The following is a 24,623-nucleotide window of genomic DNA, read 5'->3' as shown; positions in this document are numbered from 1 at the left end:
CTGAAAAGAGGCCATTTTCTTTCCCTCCAAATCTTTAATTATTCCCTTACAAGCACACCTCAAATTCTCCTTTTGTCCTTCAAAAAAAAATTCTCCTTTTGTTTGTGGGGGCACCTGCAAAGCTACTTCTCGATCCACACTAATTGTTGGTGAAAGGGCCCGGCAATCCTCTCTAAAGCGAGAAAAAGAGAAGACCCAGTACATTTCATCGTAGCAGTCCCAGGGTTTAAAATAAAAGTTGAACTTTGCTGTGTGGCTGCACGGTTCCCTAGTTTTATAGTCTACAGGTGAAGACTACAGTTTTTTAAATCATACCACACCACTAGCTACGTGACTATCACTAGCTTGTTAAGCTGGCGGTTTAGTCGGATAAACTTGGTTTTCCTCCATTATACTGCTAGATGCACCAACAAGCTGTGTCAAACAACAACTCAAAAAAGAAGGAAATTCAACCACTCTTAGAAATTATCCTCTATCATCCTAATTCTAGCAAGAATCCAAATAAAGTCCTATATCATCGTAACTCTAGCGAGAATCCAAATAAAGCTAGGATCTTTTAGAGATTAATATGCCTATACATGTCTTCCTTTTGTCTGGACTAAAACGCTTGTTGAATACATGAAGGTTTTGCGCATTCTTGTATACAATACTAGTTTTATTATTATTTTCACAGGTCAAACCTTTTTTACTTTTACCAAACACAAAAGGTTTTGCAAAATGATTAATTAAGGCTGATGTAGTGACATGGGTAGATTGATCATGAAAATTGCTTTTCACAATATATGATCCGTTTTTTCAAAAAAAAATACTTTCATAAAGAATGCCAATCAAAGTTCCTCACCTCAACCATATAGATGTCCAAAATAACTTATAAAGATGACTGATGGGAGTATGAATTTTGGGTGAAATTTAGGTAAGTGTTAAAAAAATATGACGTTTCATATTCGCACAATTGCTTTCAACAGCTTACATGTAAGCGTGTAACATGAAATGCACTTGCAAGCTAGTGAGTGTGCACGTGTGGTGTGCGTGTTTGGCGGCGTGGAATCTTAAAAGGCACAAATCATAGTGGCACAGAGCGGAGGAACGGTGGAATTTTCTGGGGACGCGAAGCAAAAGATGCAGAATTTTCCTTTTCTTTTGAGAAAAAAATGCACAAATTTGGGAACCTCCCGTCAAAGGCTCAAAGCGAAGTGGGTCGCCCTGTCCACTCCCAGCCCACCACCGCATCTCCTCCTCAACTGAATCCCCCCGCCTAGATTCCTAATCCCCTCCCCCAATCCCATCCCGACACCCACGCCCACGGCGGAATCCCATTCCGATTCCCCCCTCCCTCCCTCTCTCCCCTTCCTTCCCCTCCCCGCCGTCGCGTGGGCTAGGGTTTGCTCCACCGCCGGCCTCCTCCGACGCGGCACGGGGCCCGGATGCTATGCTGCTGAGCTGCAGGTCCCTCGCCACCTGGGTGCGCCGCCTCGTCGCTTGCATGGGGTTCGTGCGGCCCTCCTCCCTCTCGTGATTCCTTCGGTACCTTTCGCGGTGTAGTGGCGGCGAGGCTCGTCAGATTTTTCAGGATCCCCGGATGCGATGCGAGGTTCTCTGTTCGGTTCGGGGGGTCCCCCAGTATGCTTGTTGTCCCCTGATTCATATTGTTGCGCTGGTGCTGCTTTTATATTTGGCACGGCCTCGAGTGATTCTGATTGGTAGGCTGGTTTGATTTATCCAATTCTCAGCTTTCCTGCCGAGCCCGTTGATTCCGTCGTATTAGGTGATGGTATCTTGCTCTTGTTTAATCTGCCTGGCCTATTTCCGGTATAAAAGATGACCCTTTTAGTCTGACTTTGGAACTAGTCCTCTGGAAATATTCAGTCTTTGACTGCTGAGTTCACGGAGTGATTGGTTTTTTTGTAGTTCACTGCAAAATTCGCGTATTGGGTCATATGTGGTCATGATTTTTGGTCTTTTCCACTTTCGTCTTACAAGGTGTAGTTTATCTTGGCTCTTGGGTATCCTCTGCTAATCGTTTACTGGCCAATCCTGGTTTGCTACAGAGCAGAGGTTGCTTTGGTTGCTGTGTTAAGCCCACTCCAATAACAGCCGTCGACGAGCCTTCCAAGCGGTTGAGGATCCAGGGGCGCTCGGTAAGGAAGGCTAGCTTGTCGGAGGACTTTTGGAGCACGAGCGCACATGAGATGGAGAACAGCGGGATCCAGTCGCAGAGGAGCATGTCTTCGATCAGCACGGTTGCGCAGTCCAGCGATCAGCATGCCGCAGGAAGTAGCAGCAATCCAAATGAGTTTGTAAGTCAAGGTAAATTCACCATTTTTGTGTCTTACTTGCCTTATCAGTCCACCATGCTAGTGCCATCCGTCAAATTATGCAAGTCTCTAGTTGATTATTTGAGTTTTATCTTTCATGTGAATGGAATGAGCTTTATCTGTCATGTGAATAGAACGAGCTTTAATCTGTCATGCGAATGGAAAATTGGGTTTCAACATCTAATGAATATAGGGCTAGGGGCTCCTCTGTAAAATCTACAAATTATGATTGAAAAAGGTCTTTGTTTTATGTTTAGTTCTTTTATCAGTCCAAAAGTTAGCATGAGATGATTCTGCATATAAATCTATGGAAAGCTAGTGATGTAAACCAGTGAAAACCTTGATTTTTTTTCGAATTGCACTTTTCTATAAATCCACAACTACAATGATCTAGCAAATACCTTTATATTAGCATTTTCAGTTTGTTGTTCCTCAACAGTGAATGTTACCCCGTCTTATTTCAATTTTCTTGCTACGATATTTCAGGTCTTATGCTCTGGAACCAGACCAGACAACAGTGGGTTGGAAACAAGAAATGCCAGTCCCGGTCTCAACAGCTCCGAGAACCAAAATTAAGGTGGGCTATATTGTGTTTTTATGCTGTCACCTGAAATATCTTGTTTTCCTTGGGTTCCATGTCGTGAATTAAAAGGACAATGTGCTACTTATAATATTTTTAAATATAAGAAGGTTGTCACCGTATGCATTTTAGTGGAAGTATATGCATTAAATTAGATTTCCAGTATAAATTAGATTTCCTCAATAATTTCTGTCCTTTTGTTGATGGTACAGTTGGAACACAACGTATGAGTCTCTGCTGGGAAGCAATAAGCCATTCTCCCAACCGATACCTCTTGGTGTAAGATCCGATGCTTATTCCTTGCCTTGTTTACCTTCAGAACGTTCTTGAACACAAAACTTATACTTGCAGGAAATGGTAGATTTGCTTGTGGACGCTTGGGAGCAAGAAGGCCTGTATGATTAGGCCAGTGAAGTTCATTGTTTGACTCAGATTGATCGCTTAATTGTATTCAGAACTTCAGATGCACAGAAGCTCTAGGTTCTTGAACGTATTACATTTCTGAGCTCAATAGTGTATCATGATATCATCAAACAGGGCAGCATTATCATTAATCAATTGTAGTATATTAATCCTGTCAAGCGAATGAGATCATTTGGTAACATTCTACCCGGTGCTTCTATGTGAAAACAAAGTTCGCGAGATAAATCCAGACTTATGTAATCTAAGTAACTGAATACAAGCTAATAAATTTGCATTAATCTGTACAATGTAAGGTGAAATTACTGAAGAAACAGAAATACAAAGGTCGTGTCCACTTTGTAAAGCCATTGCCTGTTACAAACTAGCAGATTGATGGAAGGCAGGCTAACGCATTTAAACCCTACTGGGTGATGCTAAAAAGACAGCACATGAAACATTCAGCATTAGTCCCAACAAAACCCTTTACATCGAAGAATGAAATAGGTCCTTTAGCATAGTTCAGACATCATATCAAATACTGCAGTTCTTGTACATAATTCAGACGTATCACACCAAACCAAATGAATTTGAAGTTCAAGCACTCAAGGTCTTTACCAAACAAATTTAACAATCTAAGACTCGTAACAGTAGCAGGGCAAATCTCCATTTATTTGAACACCTAGGCAATCATGGTTGTTGCAAAAGATTGCTCTTTGGTTCCTCTAATATGTGTTCGCTGTAGCACTGGATGCCCAATAGAGAACTGCCGTTCAAGGACCTGGAAAGTCAGGCATGTTACAAGCACCTGGCACGCTTTTCCAGGCGGTAGAATCAAACCATTGGCCTGCATAAATTAACGGCTTAGGCTCTTCACAAGACTCCTCATCAAAGAGTGAACCCGACGGGTAGAGATAGGAGTGGTCCTTCGAGAGTAGGGAATCATCATTTAAGAAGCTTGCTTCTAGTGATGTACCAGGCATCCCAGCAACAGAAAAATTAGCATCTGGATAACATTTGCCAAGAGTGAAAATAGCATCAGAACCTGTAGACACCAAAAGTAAGCCTTGCATAATCAATTCACGATGTTACAATGGCAAGCAGTTAAGCACACTTACCACCTGAAGGTGAGTTTGAATCTTGAATTTCAGTGAAAAGACATGTGTCAGGTTCACAGTCACCATTGACTGAAGAGGAAGGATGCCTCGTAGGGTAATCATCAGATTGTGAAACTATATTGTATCCAAGAGGGACGGCCATTTCAAAAATTCTTTCAAACTTAGTAGGATCATCTAGTACATCACCCTTGTTAATGATCGTGCCCAGCAGACCAGTGTTATGTGAAGACATGGACTCTGGAGATTGAATAAAGGTGTCAATCTGTTGTTCAATAGAAGCCCAGGGGCATTGAAGCAACCAGCCATTACTTAAGTCATCTTTGGAACATTGGAATGAAGGGAGCTCTGTCTTCATGGACCCATGTATGGTCCCAGAAGTAGAGAGATTGCCATCGAATATAGGATAGCCACTGGCAATGGCACAACCCAGAGGCATCGACTGACTCTTTGTCAAAACATAGTTCAAATCATTGGAGTAAAAGGTCTTCTCAGTATTAACAGTAATTTGCACACTCGACAGATCACCAGTAGACGCATGACGCTTTAGTGGGTTTGTTGGAACCACTGGATCCTTACCATAGTCAAGGTGCTGAAATACCATAAAATCACCCACAAGATCATCCATACCAACAACTTTTTCCTGCGGTAACTCGTTTGAACGTTTCTTGCCGCGTGACTCATCAGGAGTGTGGCAGTTCATGTCTTGATCCGGAACCCGAGAAAGCAAATATTCTGGATAGATAGGCAAACCAGCTCTCTGATGCCTCTTCAATCTTGTATTCCAATAATTTTTAATTTCATTATCTGTGCGACCTGGTAACTGAAAGAAACACAATACCAGTTTAGTGCCCAACAAGGCCAAATGGGATCAGTAGAAGAAAAGTTTAGTGTCCAACAAGGTCAAATGGGATCAGTAGAAGAAAATGCTTTCCAAATCTAAAGGCACATTTATGTGTAATGAAAACAGGAAAAAAGGAATTTTAAAAAGTGCCTTTGCAAGACAGACAACACAAGCGAAAGATCTTTGCAGTTTATCAGAATTTGACAATGAACAGTCAAAAGTAGCATGGATATGTATTTTCCACAACTGGTCATGATATAGTAATATAAAGTGACTCTATTGTCCAAGTTTCATTTAAAAAATTCACATCTGCTACCACACGCAACACCAACAATGCCCCTTTCATATGCTCATCACCTAATATATACTAGAATATTTACCCAACAGTGGCTCACTTTGATTGGATTATGACATGCCCTTAGAAGAACAAGAAAACCAATAGGCGACACAATGTCCACGCATATCAAGTTATCTCCAGACAAGCATAAGGAAACAGCTACCGATACTGCACCATGATCAAAATTATTATAGGCTAGATGAACATCAGCAGCCAGTGTGAGATCCTGAATAAAGCAACTGCAGCAACAATGGTGCTGACATCTTAAAGGTTATGCAGGGTAATTCTGGTAAACGATCAAAACAACCTGACAAGTATACAACCATCCTCAAAAGTATTAAAAGACATATTAACTACACATGCTTTCAAGCATATGAGAACATCAAGCATTGAGTAGCCTATAAAACAGGTTAGTGCAGAAAAAAAAAGAAATATATAAATAGCAAGCAATGCATCATTATACATGCAGAAATGTAAAGCTGAAGATAACAGATGTAGATCAGATTTGGAAACAATGTGTCGGAAGTAAAATACACAGGGATTGATCAAGCCATCCAGGAGCAGAATAAAAATACTGCCCAGACAGAAAAACATGACGCTACAGGCTAATTCAAAAGGTGCATAAAAAATTTAAAACATAATGTTTTGGCGCGAAGAGACAGGCTCTTCCACTTTTGCCAATGCCTCCTCCCCTTTCTCTCATACCACACAAAATCTCCATTGCTAATCAGGAATTAGGAAACATAGAATGCTAACCATCTCATCAAACACAGCAACAGAAGTTAGCATCTCGGCGGCAGCACAACTCCTGGAGCTCATTGGTGGACACAGGGCATGATGGCAGTTGAGCTCCTGAATCCCCACAAGGCAGCAGAGCTTCTGGATCCTGGTGCGGCAGCATAGCTCTTGGATCTCAGCACAGGCGTTCAGCAATGGAGCTCCTGATCTGGATGCAGCAGCAGAGCACCATGCCACGGTCCACGGCAGTGCCTCAACTGCGGCAGCCAGCGGAGCCAGAAATCAACAGGATTGTGGCCATAGAACACGGCGAGGGTGGCAGCAATGCATGGATAGAGGTGTGTGGGTGGCAGAGCCTGGAATTGATGGGGCTGTGGCATACGGCGGAGAGAATGGAGGCAGTGGCGGGTGATATTCCAGCAGGGATAAGTGAAGACTGGTGGACGTGAAATATGTGAATGGATAGGAAGAATGGGGGCAAAAGGGTCCTGAATGCACACACTCCTTTATTACTGCTATGGTGTCAGAGACGACATGTTTTTCCAACTTGAGGGAGTAATCAGATACAACAAGATAGTGTTTTGTTCTAAGCAACATGGGGTAGACTAGAGATGAAACCCAACAGTAACCAACATAACTACGGTATGTTTATAGTGGCCAATGGAATGTATTAACATAGTCATAGCATGACTTCTATTGCTACGGATGGGGGTTGCAGAAAAACTGATCTCAAAATGAACTAATGTAAAAAGGCAACAGAGAAAATTGTGACTTCATAAAATAGTGAAGCAAAAATTTCTCGTGATTCTTTCATGAGGCACTAAAAACGATGCTGAAAACTTTCATTCCCATGAGCACTGAGCACATGAATTAAAAATATGCTTCTGACAGTTATATACGGACAGATAGAGTATTAGCATAAGTTCACTAATTAGATAATATTACTTCACTACAACCCAGGCATTTACGCCACCACCTTTTTATAATTGATAAATCAGTAATACTAAAGGAGTCGTCTTTCATGCCCGTTGAACTAAATAGAACAAATCGCCTTCAGCATGCAAAAGAGAGTAAGTATAAATGTCCACTGGTGGCACGTATATCTCTAAGACTATGAATATGTTATCATGTGACAAAAACACACAATGTTTGGAGAAAACAACATAGAATCTATGGAAAACTTTGATCGTTCCCAGTCCACCAGAGCATCTCATTCCCATCCTTTCTAGTATGACTAATCTAATGTTACTAGACAACTCGTTGTCAGAAGACCGAAAAAAAAACAATCAATGCAGGAAACTGCAGGAGCACAGGGGGCGCAGCACTTACGTGGGAGGCCATCTTGGCCCACTTGTTCCCCCACATGATGTGGAACTTGATGATCTTTTCAACCTCCTCGGCGTCGAAAGGCCCCTTCTTGAGGTCGGGCCTGAGGTGGTTGGCCCAGCGGAGGCGGCAGCTCTTGCCGCAGCGGTTAAGCCCGGCGTTCCGCTGCACCTGGTTCCAGTTCCCTTCGCCGTGCGCCTCGACGTAGTCCTTGAGGCGCTTGTCCTCCTCGGGCGTCCAGGGCCCCTTCTTCAGCGGGGGCTCGCCGCCACCGCCATTCCCCTCGCTGTCGGTCTCCTCGTCCTCATCGTCGTCCTCCTCATCGCAGGACGACAGCGGCGGCGAGAGCTCCTCCGCCCCGGCCTCGGGCGCCAGCTCCAGCGCGGGGTCCTGCTCCACCTTCATCACCGTCATTTTGCGGCGCCGTGACGCGACGGGCGGCGGGACGCCACAGCAAACTGATCCTCCACCGCGAGCGGGACCGGACTGCTGTGTCTACTGCGAGCAACCGAGCAACAAGCCAAACGAATCCATGAGCGAAGAAAACCCGGAAATCCATCCGATCTGCAGCGATTGCAGTCGCAATTCCGACCCCCCAAGCAAACCCGATCTAATCTAATAATCTGAAGCAGAGGAGGGACCACGCTCCGGGGTGGGAATGGTACCATGAAGAGCGGGCGGTCGTCGGAGCAGATCAGCCGTGGCGGGGTGGGGAGGCCGTGGCGGCGAGGCGCGTGGCGGTGAGCGAGAGCGAGAGCGAGCGATGATGGGTTTGGCGGCGGCGGCGGCGGCTGGGTGCTGGACTTGTATAGCAGCGGCGGACCAGGCGCAGTCCAACCCGGGCCGAGGGTGGCGACGAATGGGGTCGTGTCCGGCCCGAATAATTGGTAGGGTGCTGTGAGTGAGATGAATGGCTGGATGGGCTGGATTCGTCGTCGGCCCTTCCACGTAACTAACTATTTGTCGAGGCCCGGTTGTCAAGCCCGACCAGAAGCTAAAATGGCTGGTGGGCTGATTCCTTATGAGCCAAATCACCCAACATAACGCAGATTGTTTTTGTTATTTCTATTTGGACTAATGATTAAATAGCGAAATGTGGTAACTCAGTTGGCAAGATTTCTTGTGGTGGAATATATTTATCGGATTCAATTTCTCGACTTGACAAGTGTGCTCGCATTTTTCTTATTTATTCTAGAAATTAGCCGGTTCTTTGGTCCCAAAACCAGCTATTATAGTTTTATTCTAAGTCAAACTTTTCAAACTTTGATCAAATTTATAGAGAAAAGTGTCCACACTTATGAAAACATATAGGTATATTATGAAAATATTTTTCTTGATGAATACCGGTTATCATAAATATTGGTACATATATGTCGGTACATACAGACAGAGGTACCTCCTGCTAGGGTGTCCAAGCCCTTGGCATCTCATAATCCAAATTCTCCCTCTCGCCTTCTGGGTGACGTGGCATACGACCCGGGCCTGACAGCTGGGACCACGGTCTCCGGACCCTCCCCGAGCTCTAAGAGGCCCGGGGCGTCTGCGCACCCAGGAGGGCAGGAGGGCTCTCGGGTTGCCCCCGCGGACCCGGACTCCCCAGGGGGTCCGGGGCCGCTACGTGTGATGGCCGGGCCATCACGGGCCAGACTGCTACAACCGGCCTCGGAGGGCCCGGACCCCCTTCCCCCGGGGAAGGGGACCGGTGCCGCCACGTGCTGTCCTATAGAGGGAGCGGGGCTGGCCCTGCCACGTGCCTGCTGCTGAAGGCCCTTCGCGGGTCTCCAACCCACCTACCAGCATTTAATGCGGTAGCTGGGCCGGGCGCGCCCAGGTCAAAAAGAGCGGCCTGCCACTGACACACGGGGCAGGTAAGCTGACACCACGGTAAGCCTGCCTGATCTGAAGGCGGCGCGTCGTATCACCGTGCACAGTGCGCGGACTGTGTACAGTCCCGTCACGCCGCTGCGCGCGTGATGATGGTCTGTAATAGGCAAAGCCAAGGCGTGCACTGCAACAGTGCACACGCAACGGGTCAGCGTTGCTTCACCGCCTGACGGGAGGTCCCATCCTAACAGTGACAGCACGGCTTCACTATTATGCAACGCTGACGCCGGACACTGTACAAGACAAGGCTGTACACGGCCGTATCCTAGTTGTGGATACGCACATCAACTTCTCGATCGAGAAGACTACGGAGAGAAGCTGGAGATGAAGATCTCCACATCTCCCATAGAGCAGCACCTGTTGGCCGGGCCCACCTGTCGGGGTCCTGCTCAGTGTAAGCACTCCCCTTGGACTATAAAAGGGAGAGTGCGCTCGTTAGATGGGGGTTCCAACATCCAAGGCTCAGACACACAAGCTTAGCCTGCATTCCATCCAGGCTCACGCAGCCAATACAACTTCCAAGTGGACGTAGGGTGTTACGCTCCGGCGGCCCGAACCACTCTAAATCTTCGTGTCCCTCCTGTGTTCATCCGCACACCGATCGAGCGCTCCTAAGTCTCCTCCAAACCCATCCTTAACTAGGGTTAGGCGGGTGCTTTCCGCCACCCGGCTGGAGAATTCCTCCGACAATATATCTTTTTTAAACTTGATCAAACCTTAGAAAGTTAGATTTAGGATAAAACTACAATGATTTGTTTTCGGAAAGAAAACTATAATTTAGAAAGGATGGAGTATATAGCTGCTAGTATATTGACTATTATTATAATAGTAACCATATATATACTACATGCATGCACATCCACTGGCGGAATACAGTGGAGGTCAAACTGGATCCCGGTCCCCCTTCCAATAAAAATTTCTCTCTTGCATACTTTCATACGTACATGTACACATGCAAATGCTCTTTATTTCTCAGCTTAGCTATTTCACACTGCTAATCAAGTTGGCTCTTCCATTAACTTAGCTCACCTTCCGCCACTGCACCCGCTGTGTCGTAGGTATCCCGCATCTAGAAAGACCTACAAGCAAGAACTACTAGCTGATGAGAGCGAAGGCCGTCCAACGAAACGCAGTACGCGTACTCGACGCTGAAACTCCGCGCAGATCAGATCTGCTGCGAGAAGAATAAGAAACACGGACGGCAAAGAAAGACCACCCGGAAGCCGCGCGCAGCCAAGTTCGTTGCATGCACTGCTCTTGGATGATGCGCCGCTTTGCATCACTGCAATGCGTGCACGGAGGCCGCGACGAGAAATAAAGTGCATCGTACCCGGACTGCGAGTCCGCGACGACACGTCCGTGTGGACGTCGTCTCAGTTGGGTCTCCCGGCCCATGCGTCCTGGCATCCATCTCTGTTACTGGAAGCCCTTGCTGCCGTCTCAACTCTCGAGCAACTTGGCGTGCTGCTGCCCATCACGGTGCCGGCCGGTCACTTGGACAACGTACCAATATAATCGAGCCGGCCGTCGCCCAAGGAAGGAAATCAACAGGATCGAGATAGAGACACACACACGGACACCTCAGACGATCGACAAAGTTCACTGCGCGTGCGCCGGGGGGTGGGGGGCGGCGCGGCCGGCGGCGGCATGGGCGAGATGGCGGGCTAGCTGCTGCCCGTGCACGCAGTGCCCCCTGCCCAACTGGAATGGCCGGCGGCCGGGTGCATGCACGTACGCGTGCTCATTCATCGGGTCGGTGGTCGAGTTGGCCGGGCTGCTCTGGTTGCATGGTTATTAGCCTGCTACGTACTAGCTCCTCCGTCACGCGTACGAGCGCTGCGCTGCGTCTGGTTAGTCACACACAGCCTACCAGTGGGATACACATACGCACGCACGCGCGCGCGCGCACACACAGAGAGAGAGAGAGAGAGAGAGAGAGAGAGAGAGAGAGAGAGAGAGAGAGAGAGAGAGAGAGAGAGAGAGAGAGAGAGAGAGAGAGTGAGAGAGAGAGAGAGATCATGCACGTACAGAGGGCAAAAGCCACCCGGAACCGGGAAAAAGAAAACCCAGCCAAGTTCATCGCACGCTGCACTCTGGTCTGAGCCGCGCCGCCGTCGCTGGTCAAGAACTAACTCAAGATGAACAATTAATCCAGCACGGACATTAGCTTTTTCCGAAACAAAATAATGACGTTGGCACTTTGTTATACCCTGCCTTTCTGAGCAAGTTTTGTGTTTTTTTTCTTAAGAAGGGACAAGTTGCAGTTGGGTTCATTGTACGGCAGGCCGGGACTTCATCATCGATCAGGAGGCATGTTGGTCATCATGGTACTATTTTAGTACAAATATAATCCCTGGAGTGATGAGGAAAAGGAAGTACAAATAAAAGCAAGTGGAAGAGGAATGGTAGTAGCTACAAGTTGGCCTCTGCGAAGCTAGCTATACCGCAGTGGCAGTGCCTTGATATTCTCAGCATTTGCGTCACCAACTTCTAATACAGATCAACACCGTGACCACTGGCCTAGCCCTTAAGACTTCCGTTCGCTTGAGATCTCAACGCTGAAGAGTAGAAACCTAGCTACACGGCCAAGTTGTCTCGCACATCACCGGCCGGCATCGAGAACGACCGGCCTTCGGGCCTTGCATGTGCAATGACAGAGCTGGGAGCGAGCGAGCGAGAAAGTCGTCCAACCAGATGGCACACGCTGCACTGCACGCAGCAAGTGTTCATGTTTGAAACTGTCGTCCTGACTGACAAGATGCATGATGAACCGAAGAAACACATGCACACGGCATGCTGATGAAACCACCACCGCGCGCGCGTTCTTCATCAGCCAAGTTCATTGCACTCTCTGCAGGGACGACGTGCGTGCATGCCCAACGCAAACCGCGACACGTACATACACGAGTGATCGAAGACGCGTACGTCGACGATTGAGTCGTCGTCGATCGTTCATGCATGCGCTGCCCACCGGGTCCAGGATCGGCGAAGTTTCACGTACGGCTGCTTTCCATTCAGATCAATATTCCCTATCCGGCCTCTTGAAACTGATCATCTTCAGTGACAAGCGTGTCACGAAGCAACTGGGCAAGATCACTGAGTCTACAGCATCATGCTAGTAACTAACTTCATTAGATTTGATATTTTTTAGGATCGATCGTCTCAGCTAGACTTGCCAATGCCATCAAATAAACTGTTCATCGTTCCCAGCTGGTTGTTGCGCTAAAATATATCGCGCCAACAACCCGTGCATGGGTTCAGCGCACCTGGACATGCAGCATGCAGCCGAGAAGACGAGCACTGATCATCTAGCAAGCAATTTGCATATTGCTAGGGACTGAAAAGAACGAAGCAAGTTACAATTTTTTTTTTTTTTTGGGGGGGGGGGGGGGTCAAGTTGCATGCAGGAGCTGATGAGCTTGAGTAGAAACGCCTCGAAGTTCATGACTACTGGATCAGGTGGCTTGTTGGCATGCTGACCGTCACGGTGGCTAGTACAGTTGTGACGAAGTCGACCCGATCCCAACCATGGATGGATGCGGCGGATCCCCGAGGTAGTAGGTAGCTAGTCTGATCGATTGTCCGAATAAAGGCCCTGGCTGGTCCTCGATCCCAACATTCATATGGTACATGAGGCTGAGTCCAGTGGCGGGGGAGATATATATATCAGTCAGCTCTCACCCCCCTCTCACCCCACCCCTCCAATGCAGAGACTATAGTACCAGCTCTCACTTCTCTCTCCTCCACGTCAGCTTTTTTTTTCCAGATTTAATTATTTCACTCTATTTTGTTCACGTACGCAAAATAATTTAATAAACTAATTTTATTCAACTAAAAAAATTACCGATTACATCATAATTAAAAAAGGAAATTACATCGCAATTAAAAATAGCAAAAATACATAATAATTAAAAAATTCTAATCCTCCTCCGAATTCTCGTCTAGTTCAAGCTCTTTTTCCACCATCTTGGTGGCCTTAAGATGAGTACGTTTTTCTGCTTCGTCCATATCCGCGGTTGATCGGAACTTTATTATTTTTCATTGCTTGAATAGTTTAGCCTTCACTAAGCCACCGTATATGTTCTTCATTGTAAATGCTTTACTTCCTACCGCACTGCTTGATGAGAATTCCTTCCCCTTCTTCTTCCCCTTAGCCTTCTCCTTCTGCTTAGCCGCTTTGGCCCTATCACGGCCTATTGGACGAGTCTCATTGTCCTGCTCGGTGTCTTCTATTCCGCCGGAGTTGTACTCACCCGAAACTCCGAGGCGGGTTCTCTTGCTACTCACATCGGATCCACTGCCAGAACTATGTTTCGCTGCCCACTTGGATTCGTGGCGAACAGCTCTCCACTAATGATGGCGCTTGAATGCTATCGTCACTTTCGGGTCGTTCTCGTACCTCGCGATTGCCCCCTCCATGACCATTGCATCGTCTGCTCCACTCTGACGTACTCTTTCTTCTTGGATGTAGTATCCATTAAACGGGGCCACATCGCGGTTGCACACGTTCCAATGATCCTTCAGTTGCTTCGCGGTGCGATGACGGGACGGCTCCACGGTAGAGTTGAAGGTCTTCGCTATTTGGCCCCAAAAACTCAAACCGGTCTGGTTTGTTGCCGGTGATAGAGTCATTCGAGTGATAAACCCAAGCATGTACCTAGCCCGAAGATATTGTTAGTTATTTAAAAAAACACGATATTTAAATACATAAATACTAATTAAATTACCAATTTTTCCTCCTCCGCAATCGTCCAGTCAAGTCTCTTTGGACGCTTTGGTTCGGTCGCTCCCGCTCCTTCATTTTGAGACTCAGTGGAGACGGAGCTTGGAACCGTGGGTGCCGCGTGCGGAGGTGGTGAGTATGGACCATATGGAGGTGGAGCGTATGGAGGTGGAGCATATGGAGGTAGAGCGTATGGAGGTGGAGCATATGGAAGTGGAGCGTACGAAGGTGGTGGGTATGGACCATCAGTCCCGCTTCTTGTTCCTGGAGGTGGAGCATATGGAGGTGAAGCATACGGAGGTGGTGGGTATGAGTATAGACCGTACGGATAATGATATGGCGCTGGAGGTGCCCCCGGAGCCGGAGGTGCAGCAGGGGGGAATAATGCCTGGGGTTGCAGCGAAGAGTTGACATCGGAACGGCGATGCATCGGAGAAGGGTCATCTTGGGGAGATGCTTATGACCTGTCGGATTGCAAGAGATCGGTGAAGGTATGGAAATCTGGAGAGCAACCGGTCATGATGGAAGAGATTTCGGATTGTAGAGGAGAGAAATGAGCTCAAATGGGGTGTGGAAGTAGTGAAAACCGGGTGGGGTATTTATAGAGGGTTGGAGATGAAATTTGAAATTTTTTGCAATTTTTTTCGATTTTTTGGAGTTCAAACGGTTAAATAACGGCTAGTTCAACGGATAGTCCGCGTGGACCAATCAAAACGCGCCACGTCACGTCCTCTCGCCCACGCACGCCGACGCCAGCGCACCGCCTTGCTACCGCCCGCCTACCGCCCCCGCGCGCTTGCCAACACGGACGAGAGCGGGGCGATAGCGCCCGCTCCCGCCCGGCGGGACTGCTCCCGCTTTCTCTCTCCCTCTCATCCGCCTCTCGCCTGGACCGGGCCAACAGGGGGGCGGTACCGCCCCCCATTGGTACCAGCCTTAAACAGTAGAACCAGTGAGGGAGCTAGCAGTCAATCGAAGAGAGGCCGATTGCTGTATTATACCATGCCGAGCAGTCAATCGAAGAGAGGCCGATTGCTATATTATACCATGCCGAGGACTCACTGCGACGTTGACCAGCCCAGGCATCAGCGTCGACGTCGCCTCGTCCGCTAGTCGCGACTCGCTGGAATAGGCTTGATATTTTTTCCGTTGTTTTCACCGTTTGTACCTCATGAGCTTTTTTACTTGTGGGCTGAATTACCTATCAACAAGCCACAGACTGCACTTAGGCCAGCAGTTTGCACTTTGCAGTTTTGTTTTTTTACCAGACAAGGGGCCAACGACGCTCCGCCAGTATGGATGAAAAAAATGGTAATTTTCAATTTTCAAAAATTATTTTCGGGATTTTATCGACTTTTAAGGCTAAACGAAAATTAAAATAATTATAAAATAAAATAAAAAAGGTAAAATAATATGAAAGTGGAAACGAAAATGATTGTCGAGAACTATCGTATTTTCGAGATATTCTACCATATTTTACCGATAGAGATACCATGTTCACTTACAATATCAGCACCCCTGCTATCCTGCTATGTATATTTTTAGAATGCCATATCTATATTTTTAGAGACGTAACTCATTTGTCCTTACCCTAAATCATAACCTAGTGACCTGAATTCATAGAACTAGTTTTTTAGATGGTTGGATTAATATCTAAATTTTTAGTACTATGAAATGAGATACATGTCATGGATAGATAGATACTTGGATTAATATTTTAACCATCAATACTTGTGCATGAAATGTGTCAAGTCATATGGTTGGAGTTGTGCTCAATGGTTTGACATATTTATCCTTTTTTAAAATACGTTTCGATCATTATTGATATGTTCTCGATCGTATATTTTCGTTTTCGATGAAAAAATGTGAAAGTGAAAGTGATGGAGTCTTTCACCGATCGTTTCCGACCATTTTCATCCCTATCCGCCAGTGAGCAGAACTATCCCTTTTCCATAAAAAAAAGAACTATCTCCTTCCTTTCGGAATAGTAACCTTGTAACCGTGTGCTAGCTAGCTGCCGCGTTGGGTACACGCATGCAGCGCGACGTCCAGCAATTTGCGCCGCAGCAGGTGCATGGTCATGAAAAAGTTTTGGGTCGGCAGGAGCCCGGCGGGTGCGTGCATGTGCCCATGCATCGCCCATCGGCAGGCATGCATGAGGCGGCCGGCCAGTTCATCGTCTCGATTGGCAGGCAGCTCCTCTTTGCCAGTGAGATCGATCTAGCGTGCGTGCGTGCGTGTTGTCTCGGTACTTGCTAAATAAAATCATGCTCCAAGTGGTCGGTAATGTACGATCCACTTGTGTATTGGCGTGTTATCCGACGGTTTAATTATTTGGACCTACTACTCTCTCCATCATCCCAAAACAGCTAGATGTATTGCAAATAAATTGAAGACGCATTACTAATCATGAGAAATGATATTATTATTGTCTCTAATTATTTATACTAGTTGTAATTGAAACTAGCGCCGTCTGTTTGGTTCCCTTATCCTGAATAAATGTGTAGGCACATCGAAACTAGACAAAAATAGCATCCACTGATTATTTAAATATCTGATGGGACATAATTTGAACTCTAAAAAATATTTATTAGCGTGTATAGTTCCGTTGACAAACCGGTGTCTCTTGAAATTAAAAGCGCTCGCGTCGTCCCTGTACGGGCGACTCGAGCGTCCCTTGAAACCCTAGCCGCCGCCCTCCCCTGAAGCCTCCACCCGACGCACCGCCGCCCGAGCGGGCCGCCGGAAGGCTGTGCGGCTTGCGAGGAGGGCGGCGGCAGGCCCCTTTCCCCATCCTCCGGTAGATTTGGACGGGTGCGGCCGCCGAACCTGCATGAAGAAGCTCGCCGGCGCGGGCGGCGTTGGAGTCGTCAGGGCCACAGATCCGCCACGACGCCGGCTGGATCCAGTGGCTATGCTACCTATGCACGCGCACGAGGTGGGGGCGTCGGCTAGCATTGTTGGTGGCCAGTGATGTGAGGGCGGGCTGGCGGCACGGCGTCCGCGCGGCTGCGGGCGGCTGGCGCGGCGTACGCGCGTCCGCTGGTCGATGGCGCGGCGCGGCAGCGGGCTGGCGACGTGGCGCAGCGGCGGCCCGGCGCGGTGCCCACATGGCTGCAGCCCGACACGGTGTCTACGCGCCAGCGGGCCGGCGGCGCTGGCGTCCGTGTGGGCGCCTGCCGAATCCGGCGGCCAGGCAGCTTGGGCGTGCGGGGCGACCGGCGACCGCGCGGGCTCGGTGGAGGCCACGCGCCGGCATCGAGGAGGTGGCGTAGGTCCACGCGGGAGGAGATGCGGTGCGCGGGCCGGTCGTGACCTAGATCTGGCAGCTTGTTTCGAGTGACGGTGGAGCAGCTTTGGGGCTGAGGAGCGACAGCGGGTCTGCGGCCTTGGCATCGTGGAGGTGTGGTTGTTTGGAGGCTGCGTGCAGGAGCTGGCCGCGGCTAGAGGAGGCATGGCGGTGGGGCTGCACCCGGAAGGGCTTTCATGGCTGCGGATCCGGAATGCCGGGCTGAGTGCGTGCAACTAGGGATGGGATTCTCCGGCCGAAAGCCTTGTCGGCGTTCATGCTGGTGGCGATGATGACAACATTCGAGGGCGTCATTCTCCCCACTGGGGGCGTCATCTTGTCGCCCCATCCCTATTGCACGGAGTTCTCTGGGTGAAAACCTTGTCCGCCTATGGACGAGCGACGGTGGCGCCCTTGGCGTCGTCACCTCCTTGGAGGCGTCATTTGAAGAGACCCATCTCGGCCTGTGGTATTGCTGGTGTCAACGTTGGTCATGGGTGGCTTTTGCCGGTGGCCCGTCAAGGCGGCTGGTGCGGGTGGTTGGCTGGAAGGAGGTTGCCGAGCCCACGTGGTGGCGGCCAAAATTATGCCGGCAGCCAGGGGATGTCGCATGGGTGTCGGCTTGGGCTGCTTGCAGCGGACCACGGCGGCTGGTGTTGCTTAGCAATTGCCAATGCGGTGTGGGATTGCGTCGGAGGACGGCGCTTGCAGCAACGACACCATGGGAAGACTAGGTTTGTAGTGGACTGCGGCGGGTTGGTCAGGCTTGCTCGGCAACTCCGGCGCATTACATCATCGGAAGATGGCGCATACGACAACTTGGCTTGCTGGCATGACGACGGAGGCTGTGTGTGCAGGTGGTGTGCAACGAGTTGCTGTCGCCCGACGGGTGCAGGTCGTCTATTTTGATGGGGTTCTTGGAAACAGGGCAACACTATTCTTCATCCTAACAGCAACTTAGAAAACGGATTTGCGACATGGATTGCAGAGGCGCGCGTGGCGAGGCCCCACGTGAGGCGAGGCAACGAGTGAGGTGGAGTCCAATGGCGGATGTGTTTCGCGTTGGCCACCACTGAAAGCATCTAGGCCCCTAATTCGAGTTTTGGTAATTAATGACAACGGTTTGTGGACTAACAACTCCTTTTGAGAAAATGAGTATAGGTTGATCCACGGATGAATGAGAGTTATTTGTGAACATGTGGATCTTTGGAGACGATGAGCAAAAGCTTGGGCTCAAGGCAAAGGTATAAAATAGGGTCTTTTGAATTTTACCGGTCACAAGGTATTTAGTGGATGATAAGTGACCGGATTTGTTGGTTAGATAGCCGTACTATCAAGAGGGGTCATGTACTCGTGCTTGATGGGTCTTTAGTGCCATTTTGCTCAAAATGTCTAAGTGCATGCATGAGGGCTAACTACGCTTTGTCGGGCTTTGAAAAAGAACAAGTTTGAGTGCTGACTGCTCAAGAGCGGACGGTCCGCCGCTTGGGCGCGGACGGTCCGCTACCATTACAGAAGGTTTAGTGGAAATCTCTTGTGGCAGGCGGACGGTCTGGTTCTCTTGGGCGGACGGTCTGCCATACTAACTCAGTTTCGTTCCAGAAAGGGTGTTCTCTGGTCTGTCTAAATAATCTAGCCTGCGGACGGTCCGCCGCTGGGGCGCGGACGGTCCGCAGGTTCTCTGATAACTTGATCCAGAAACATTGCTGTCTCTGTCTGTTCTTCTAGGATGAACTGCGGACGGTCCGCTACTTTGCTGCGGACGGTCCGCTGGCTAATCTTAGGTCTATTCCAGAGACTGTCTTGTCTCTGGAGGTGTAGAACTCTTTACAGCGGACGGTCCGCCGATTGTGCGCGGACGGTCCGCCAGGGCTGTAACGGCGAGTTCTGACACGCATTTAATGCTCTCTGACTCTCTGGTTTGTAACGGCGGACGGTCCGGTTTTTGAAATCGGACGGTCCGCGATCTCGCAGAAAAGACTGTAACGGCTAGTTTTTGATGGGATGTCTATATATACCCAATGCCCGGCCTTTGGGTCTCTCTCTTGACCATTTGGACTGCATTCTTGACCCTCTAGAGCTAAGACATCCCTCTCTCTCACACACTTGCTAAGGATTTGCATTTTTAAGAGTGAGAGTGCTTTCTAGTGCATTGCATGAAGAGTTTGAGCTTTGTGGCACTAGCGATTCTTCAAGCAAGAATCATTGGCTTGTTACTCTTGGGAGTTGCCGCTCCCTAGACGGCTTGGAGAAGGTGATTTCGTGGAGCTTCTTGAAGGAGATTGTTGAGAAGCCCCAATTTCGGTTGTGAGAGGTTTTGTGCTCACCTCACCGGAGTGGTGAAGAGCAACTCTAGTGAAATCGAGGTGTGGAGCGGTTCCTTGTTTCTTGCTGGCTCAAGATCAAGAGGTTCTTGATTGAGGAGCGGTTGATTCTTGGAATCCACCTCAACGTGGATTAGGGTTGACCGGCAAGTCATCGACACCACGGGATAAATTTGTGTGTCAAGCTTGGTTATCTCTTGCTCACTTTAATTGTTGTTTTATATTGAGCAATTTACTTTACTAGAGCTTGAATTGTATCTTGTCATCCTAGGTTGCAAACCTCTCTAGAGATAGTTGTAGCATGACATAGGGCTTTCTTTTGATACTAATTAAATTTCTCTAGTGTTGTTGGTGTTAGTTTTTAAACCGCCTATTCACCTCCCCTCTAGTCGGTGTTCTTGATCCTACAACTACGAGGCAGCCTGTGTGTGGTCCGGATCCGGTGGTTTCACCCTGTCGGATGGTGTGTGGTGTTGCAACAGCACTATGACGGTGGGTCCTGCATGGCGGTGGCCTTTTTCAATGCGGTGTAGCATGTTTCTCTCGTTTCACTATCAGCGCGGGGCCGTACGCGACGGCGGCTACATGAAGTGGATAAGGTTGTTAGCCGCGGCGGCTAGGCATCGGTCTGTCTCAGTTGCCCAGTGGAGTGGTCTCGTCCGTATCGATGTCCCAATCCGAGCGGGCGGTATTGTCTTGTGGAGACAAGTTGCGTGGCTTGCATCGACGTCCTAATCCGACTAGCCTGAGCTGTTTGAGTAAAGTTAAGTTCGATGCATGTTGATAACTCAATCCAACCCACCGGTGTTGTTGTCATGTCTTTTTTCTTTTGAACTGGTTATGGCCTTCTACGGCTATGTCTTTGTACCTTTTTCTGCTAGATCAATAGAAATGCATGTATCATGTGTTGTTCGTTAAAAATAAATTATTAGCGTGTATTGGCGTGTCATCCGACGGTTTAATTATTTGAACCTACTACTCGCTCCATCCCAAAATACCTAGGTGCATTGCAAATAAATTGAAGACGCATTATTAATTATGAGAAATGATATTATTATCTCTAATAATTCATACTTGTTATGACGCGCTATTAATCATGGGAAATGATATTATTATCTCTAATTATTCATACTAGTTGTGATTGAAACGCGCCGTCTGGTTGGTTCCCTTCATTTGAATAAATATGTAAGCACATCCAAACTAGAAAAAAATAGCGTCGACTGACCATTTAAATATCTCTACGATTTTCCATATGATTCTCTGTACTGGTGCGGGCGTTGCTTTAGTTAGATAAAAACCTCACTAGGTGGAAAAAAAAATTTAAACTCTAAAAGAATATTTATTTAGAAGGACCGAGTTCATATATGCACGGTCGATTGCCATTTTATTTAATTAGCCCTCCTATTAAGATACATAATTTTCATTATGTATTTAGACATGATGTATATCTAGACGTGTAATAAAAACTATGAATCTATAAAATCTAAAATAATCTACTCCTTCCAACTTAAAATATAGCTACGTTTAAGTTATTTCAAAATATTTTTTTGAACTTTGACCAATAAAATCTCTAAAAATCAATTATTTTAAATAGAAAAGATCGCATATTGAAAGGATCTCAAGATGCCTAGAGGGGGTTGAATAGGCAAATCTGAAACTTAAAGCATTTTAGACAATATCAGTAACACAGATGTCCGGATACTCCGGATTTTGTGTCCGGAGTTTCTGGAAATATGGTCCAAAGAGTCCGGGTATGAAATAATATTTGCACGAACAAGATATTGACGCTACAATTTAGTTCGAGTAAATTTAGGCAAGCTAGTGGTACCTTAGGAGCGTTTCTAAACAGTTGTCTTGCTCTAGAGACTAATATAAATGTAGATCGACCTCAAAACCTAGAAGAATAGTCTCACAAGCAAATATATAATAAAACTAGTAAGAAACACAAGAAGGAGACAAAATTTATTTTCCGAAGTTCACTCCCAAAAGAGCTACGTCTCCGTTGAGGAAGGATTCAAGAGACGGTGCTCAAGAACCCCTATACTCCTCTTCCAAGGGTGAGACCAACGCTCAAACCCGAGAATACTTACTATGAGTTCCTCCACGAGGAATGAAGATTACAAACTTCTTGGGTGCTCACAACTTGCTTGAACACTCACAAGCGACGCTTAGCCGTCTAGGAGCTTGAAGCTCCAAGAGTAATGAACTTGAATCCACCGGCTAAGGGTTCTGTGCTCAAGAAATGGGATGGAAGCTTGCTATTACGAATCTTTGCTCTTGCAACTATCTCACTTGATTCCCCTAAGAAAATCACTCAAGAATGGAAGAGGGGAAGTGAGAGAGCTGTCCTTTTGCTTGCTGGTTTGTTCTATTTCGAAATGAGCAAGAGAGAGGTAAAAGAAGGGGTATGGGGGGTATTTATACCCCGTCTCACAGAAACTAGCCATTGGGAGAAAGATACCCGGATACTCCGGGTATATGTTCCGGATACTCCGGATATAGGGGTCCGGAGACTCCGGTCCCAGAGAAACTTCAGATGAGTAACAGTTACCCGGAGACTCCAGGCTGCTGTCCGGATACTCCGGATCACAATATCCGGATATTCCGGATATTGTACTGGACATTCCGGATAAATATAGATTTTCACAAGAAGACTATTTTTAGTGGTAGGTTTGATTCTCATGACTTTTGTAGGTTTTCTTGAGCACAACTACCACATCAACATCTGTGAATCAAAGTCCCTCTTGATAGTACGGCGTTCCTATACTCAATTTCAAAATAAAATCTAATTCTTCAAGTAAATTTGGAATACCGCTTTTCATTTCCCATTTTGATGGGTCATGTTTTTGTAATACGCTTTACTTCGTCATTCTTGGCCCCTGCACACATGCTCGATAACATGATTAGATATATATGTGCTTTGTCATCTTCCACCAAAACCTAAGGGGCCTAAATATCTTTCACATATTATAATAGTTTGTTTCACAATAAATCTACTAACATAATTTTATATTATTAGTCTTTATAATTATTTTACTATTTGTAGTCAAAAGTGAAAAGATTTAATTTAAAAAAAATCTAAATGTAACTATATTTTGGAATGGAGGGAGTACAATCTAAATCTAAAATGAAGGGAGTACCTGCGTATAACTTCGTACGTACATCCAGCCAACAACTGAGATCAAAATTGGTAACCGCTTGTACCTGCTGCAGCAGTGGCGGATGTAAGATTTTTATATTAGGCGTACATACAGTAGAAGAGCGGTTATAAAGAAAAACGAAGAATCCACGAAAGCGAGCGAAAAAAGATTAAAATTTCTTCAAACTTTGCTTTGCTCGGTATATTGTTTTGGAATTAGGGTAGCGGTCTTTTAAAAAACATCGTTTGTACTCCACAAATCTTTCAAATCAATAACCATGCTTTTTAGTTGACCGAGGTACTAGAACTTAGAAAAACTATGCATTACCGGCTTCCAATTGCACTTCCACCAAGTACGAACCGATTGCATCATATACAAACTAAAATGAGTACCTAGAATAATCACTCAGCTGAAAGTTGGATGTAGATATGGTGGTGCCACGGCTGTGAGCAGAGGCGCTCCCTCCGTATCGCCGGAGCTAAAGAAACAGCTGCCACCGACTGCAGGGACGCGGGGTCGAGGAGGAGAAAGATGGGTCATTCACTCGTTGTTCTCACTTGGGCCAGCTGACAACCAGAAAAGAAGAGGCCGGCCAGAACTGTTGTTTCTGCTAATAAATATAATTAGCAACTAAACATAATCTTCGTCTAAACATGATATCAATCACGTATGCGGAATTTGGTTGGTAGATCTTATATCAGCGTTAGAGAGCTCCCTGAGTTGATGACGCCTGAGCCGTAGAGGAAATACGCGTTTTTGTCGGTGTATATATAGCAGCGGGGTAGCGCCAATGGCACTACCCTCGAGTACTTGGTCTTCCAAACCCTTCCAGCGTCCATAGCGATCAGACTTGAGGTGGCTGGGGTTTAGAAAACGTGTGTTTAATGATAGCCACAATCTTAAATATATATAGGCACTATGGGGCTGGGTCAACCTCTGTTTGAAATAGATTAATAGATTAAGGGCCTGCTGATCACAGCCTATTAAATTTTCTCTAATCATGTTTAGATGGTTTAAACGAAGATCACATCTTAGAGAAATATATTTCCAAGAGATATTGCCGGATTGCTAGATAGGTTATTTGACCTGTTTGGGCTCAAAATACAAAGCAACGTAGCCTGATAAAATAGTCTATAGTTATATTGTGCTGCCCAATGCGATTTTTCTACCTAAATTATTAGGTGTACGTCTGTACACCCATGGCTCTATACTGCGGTCCAATAATTTCCGGGCGGTTTTTGCGAGCCGGCCGTGCGATTGTTCTGTCGTTCTGAGAGCGATTTAGATTAAGACTTGCTTCAACCGGATGGACGGAGGAGGATGCACCGCGAATTGAAGTCGCTGTCATGCCGCAGCAGCATTAATATTCAGCACCACCGGCAACCCTAGCCACTTCAACCTTATTTTTGAGCCAAGCGATGCAACGATTTGAATGTGTTCTCGTTACATTATACAATATGACATAACTATTTCTCCAGACGAATCAAATTAATAGCGCCGATCATTTTCATATGTTATGTATCTAAACGTTTCTCCTTGTGTATTAACAACCTCGAATTAAAGTTTCTTACCACTCACACTTCATAGTTTTCAATCATATTGCGCTTTT

General features: G+C 47.0%; 2 protein-coding genes across 4 annotated transcripts; one reads left to right on the top strand and one right to left on the bottom strand.

Annotated features, from left to right (window-relative positions):
• Window positions 1-1,197: 1,197 nt before the first annotated feature.
• On the top strand, window positions 1,198-3,476 carry LOC112890099. Its single transcript, XM_025956953.1, has 5 exons — window positions 1,198-1,488; window positions 2,054-2,307; window positions 2,802-2,892; window positions 3,108-3,174; window positions 3,247-3,476. Exons 1-5 carry the CDS (start codon window positions 1,430-1,432, stop codon window positions 3,298-3,300), a joined length of 525 nt encoding a protein of 174 aa, XP_025812738.1. The 5' UTR covers window positions 1,198-1,429; the 3' UTR covers window positions 3,301-3,476.
• Window positions 3,477-3,732: 256 nt separating this feature from the next.
• On the bottom strand, window positions 3,733-8,470 carry LOC112889968 (transcription factor GAMYB-like). 3 transcript variants are annotated; one of them, XM_025956781.1, is made up of 4 exons: window positions 8,320-8,470; window positions 7,658-8,152; window positions 4,416-5,232; window positions 3,733-4,339 (listed from the first exon to the last, which is right to left on the bottom strand). In XM_025956781.1, the coding sequence occupies exons 2-4, from the start codon at window positions 8,066-8,068 to the stop codon at window positions 4,068-4,070; spliced, it is 1,500 nt and encodes a 499-aa protein (XP_025812566.1). In that variant the 5' UTR covers window positions 8,069-8,152; window positions 8,320-8,470; the 3' UTR covers window positions 3,733-4,067. The 3 variants fall into 3 exon arrangements, with proteins under 3 accessions (XP_025812566.1, XP_025812565.1, XP_025812567.1); XM_025956780.1 differs by having other exon boundaries at window positions 4,413-5,232; window positions 8,320-8,469; XM_025956782.1 differs by having other exon boundaries at window positions 3,733-4,300; window positions 4,413-5,232; window positions 8,320-8,469.
• Between the last annotated feature and the right edge of the window lie 16,153 nt (window positions 8,471-24,623).

This window comes from Panicum hallii, chromosome 4, assembly GCF_002211085.1.
Source record: "Panicum hallii strain FIL2 chromosome 4, PHallii_v3.1, whole genome shotgun sequence".
NCBI lineage: Eukaryota > Viridiplantae > Streptophyta > Magnoliopsida > Poales > Poaceae > Panicum > Panicum hallii.
The sequence above is the reverse complement of the archived record's forward strand: the minus strand, read 5'-3'. Positions and strand labels throughout refer to the sequence as shown.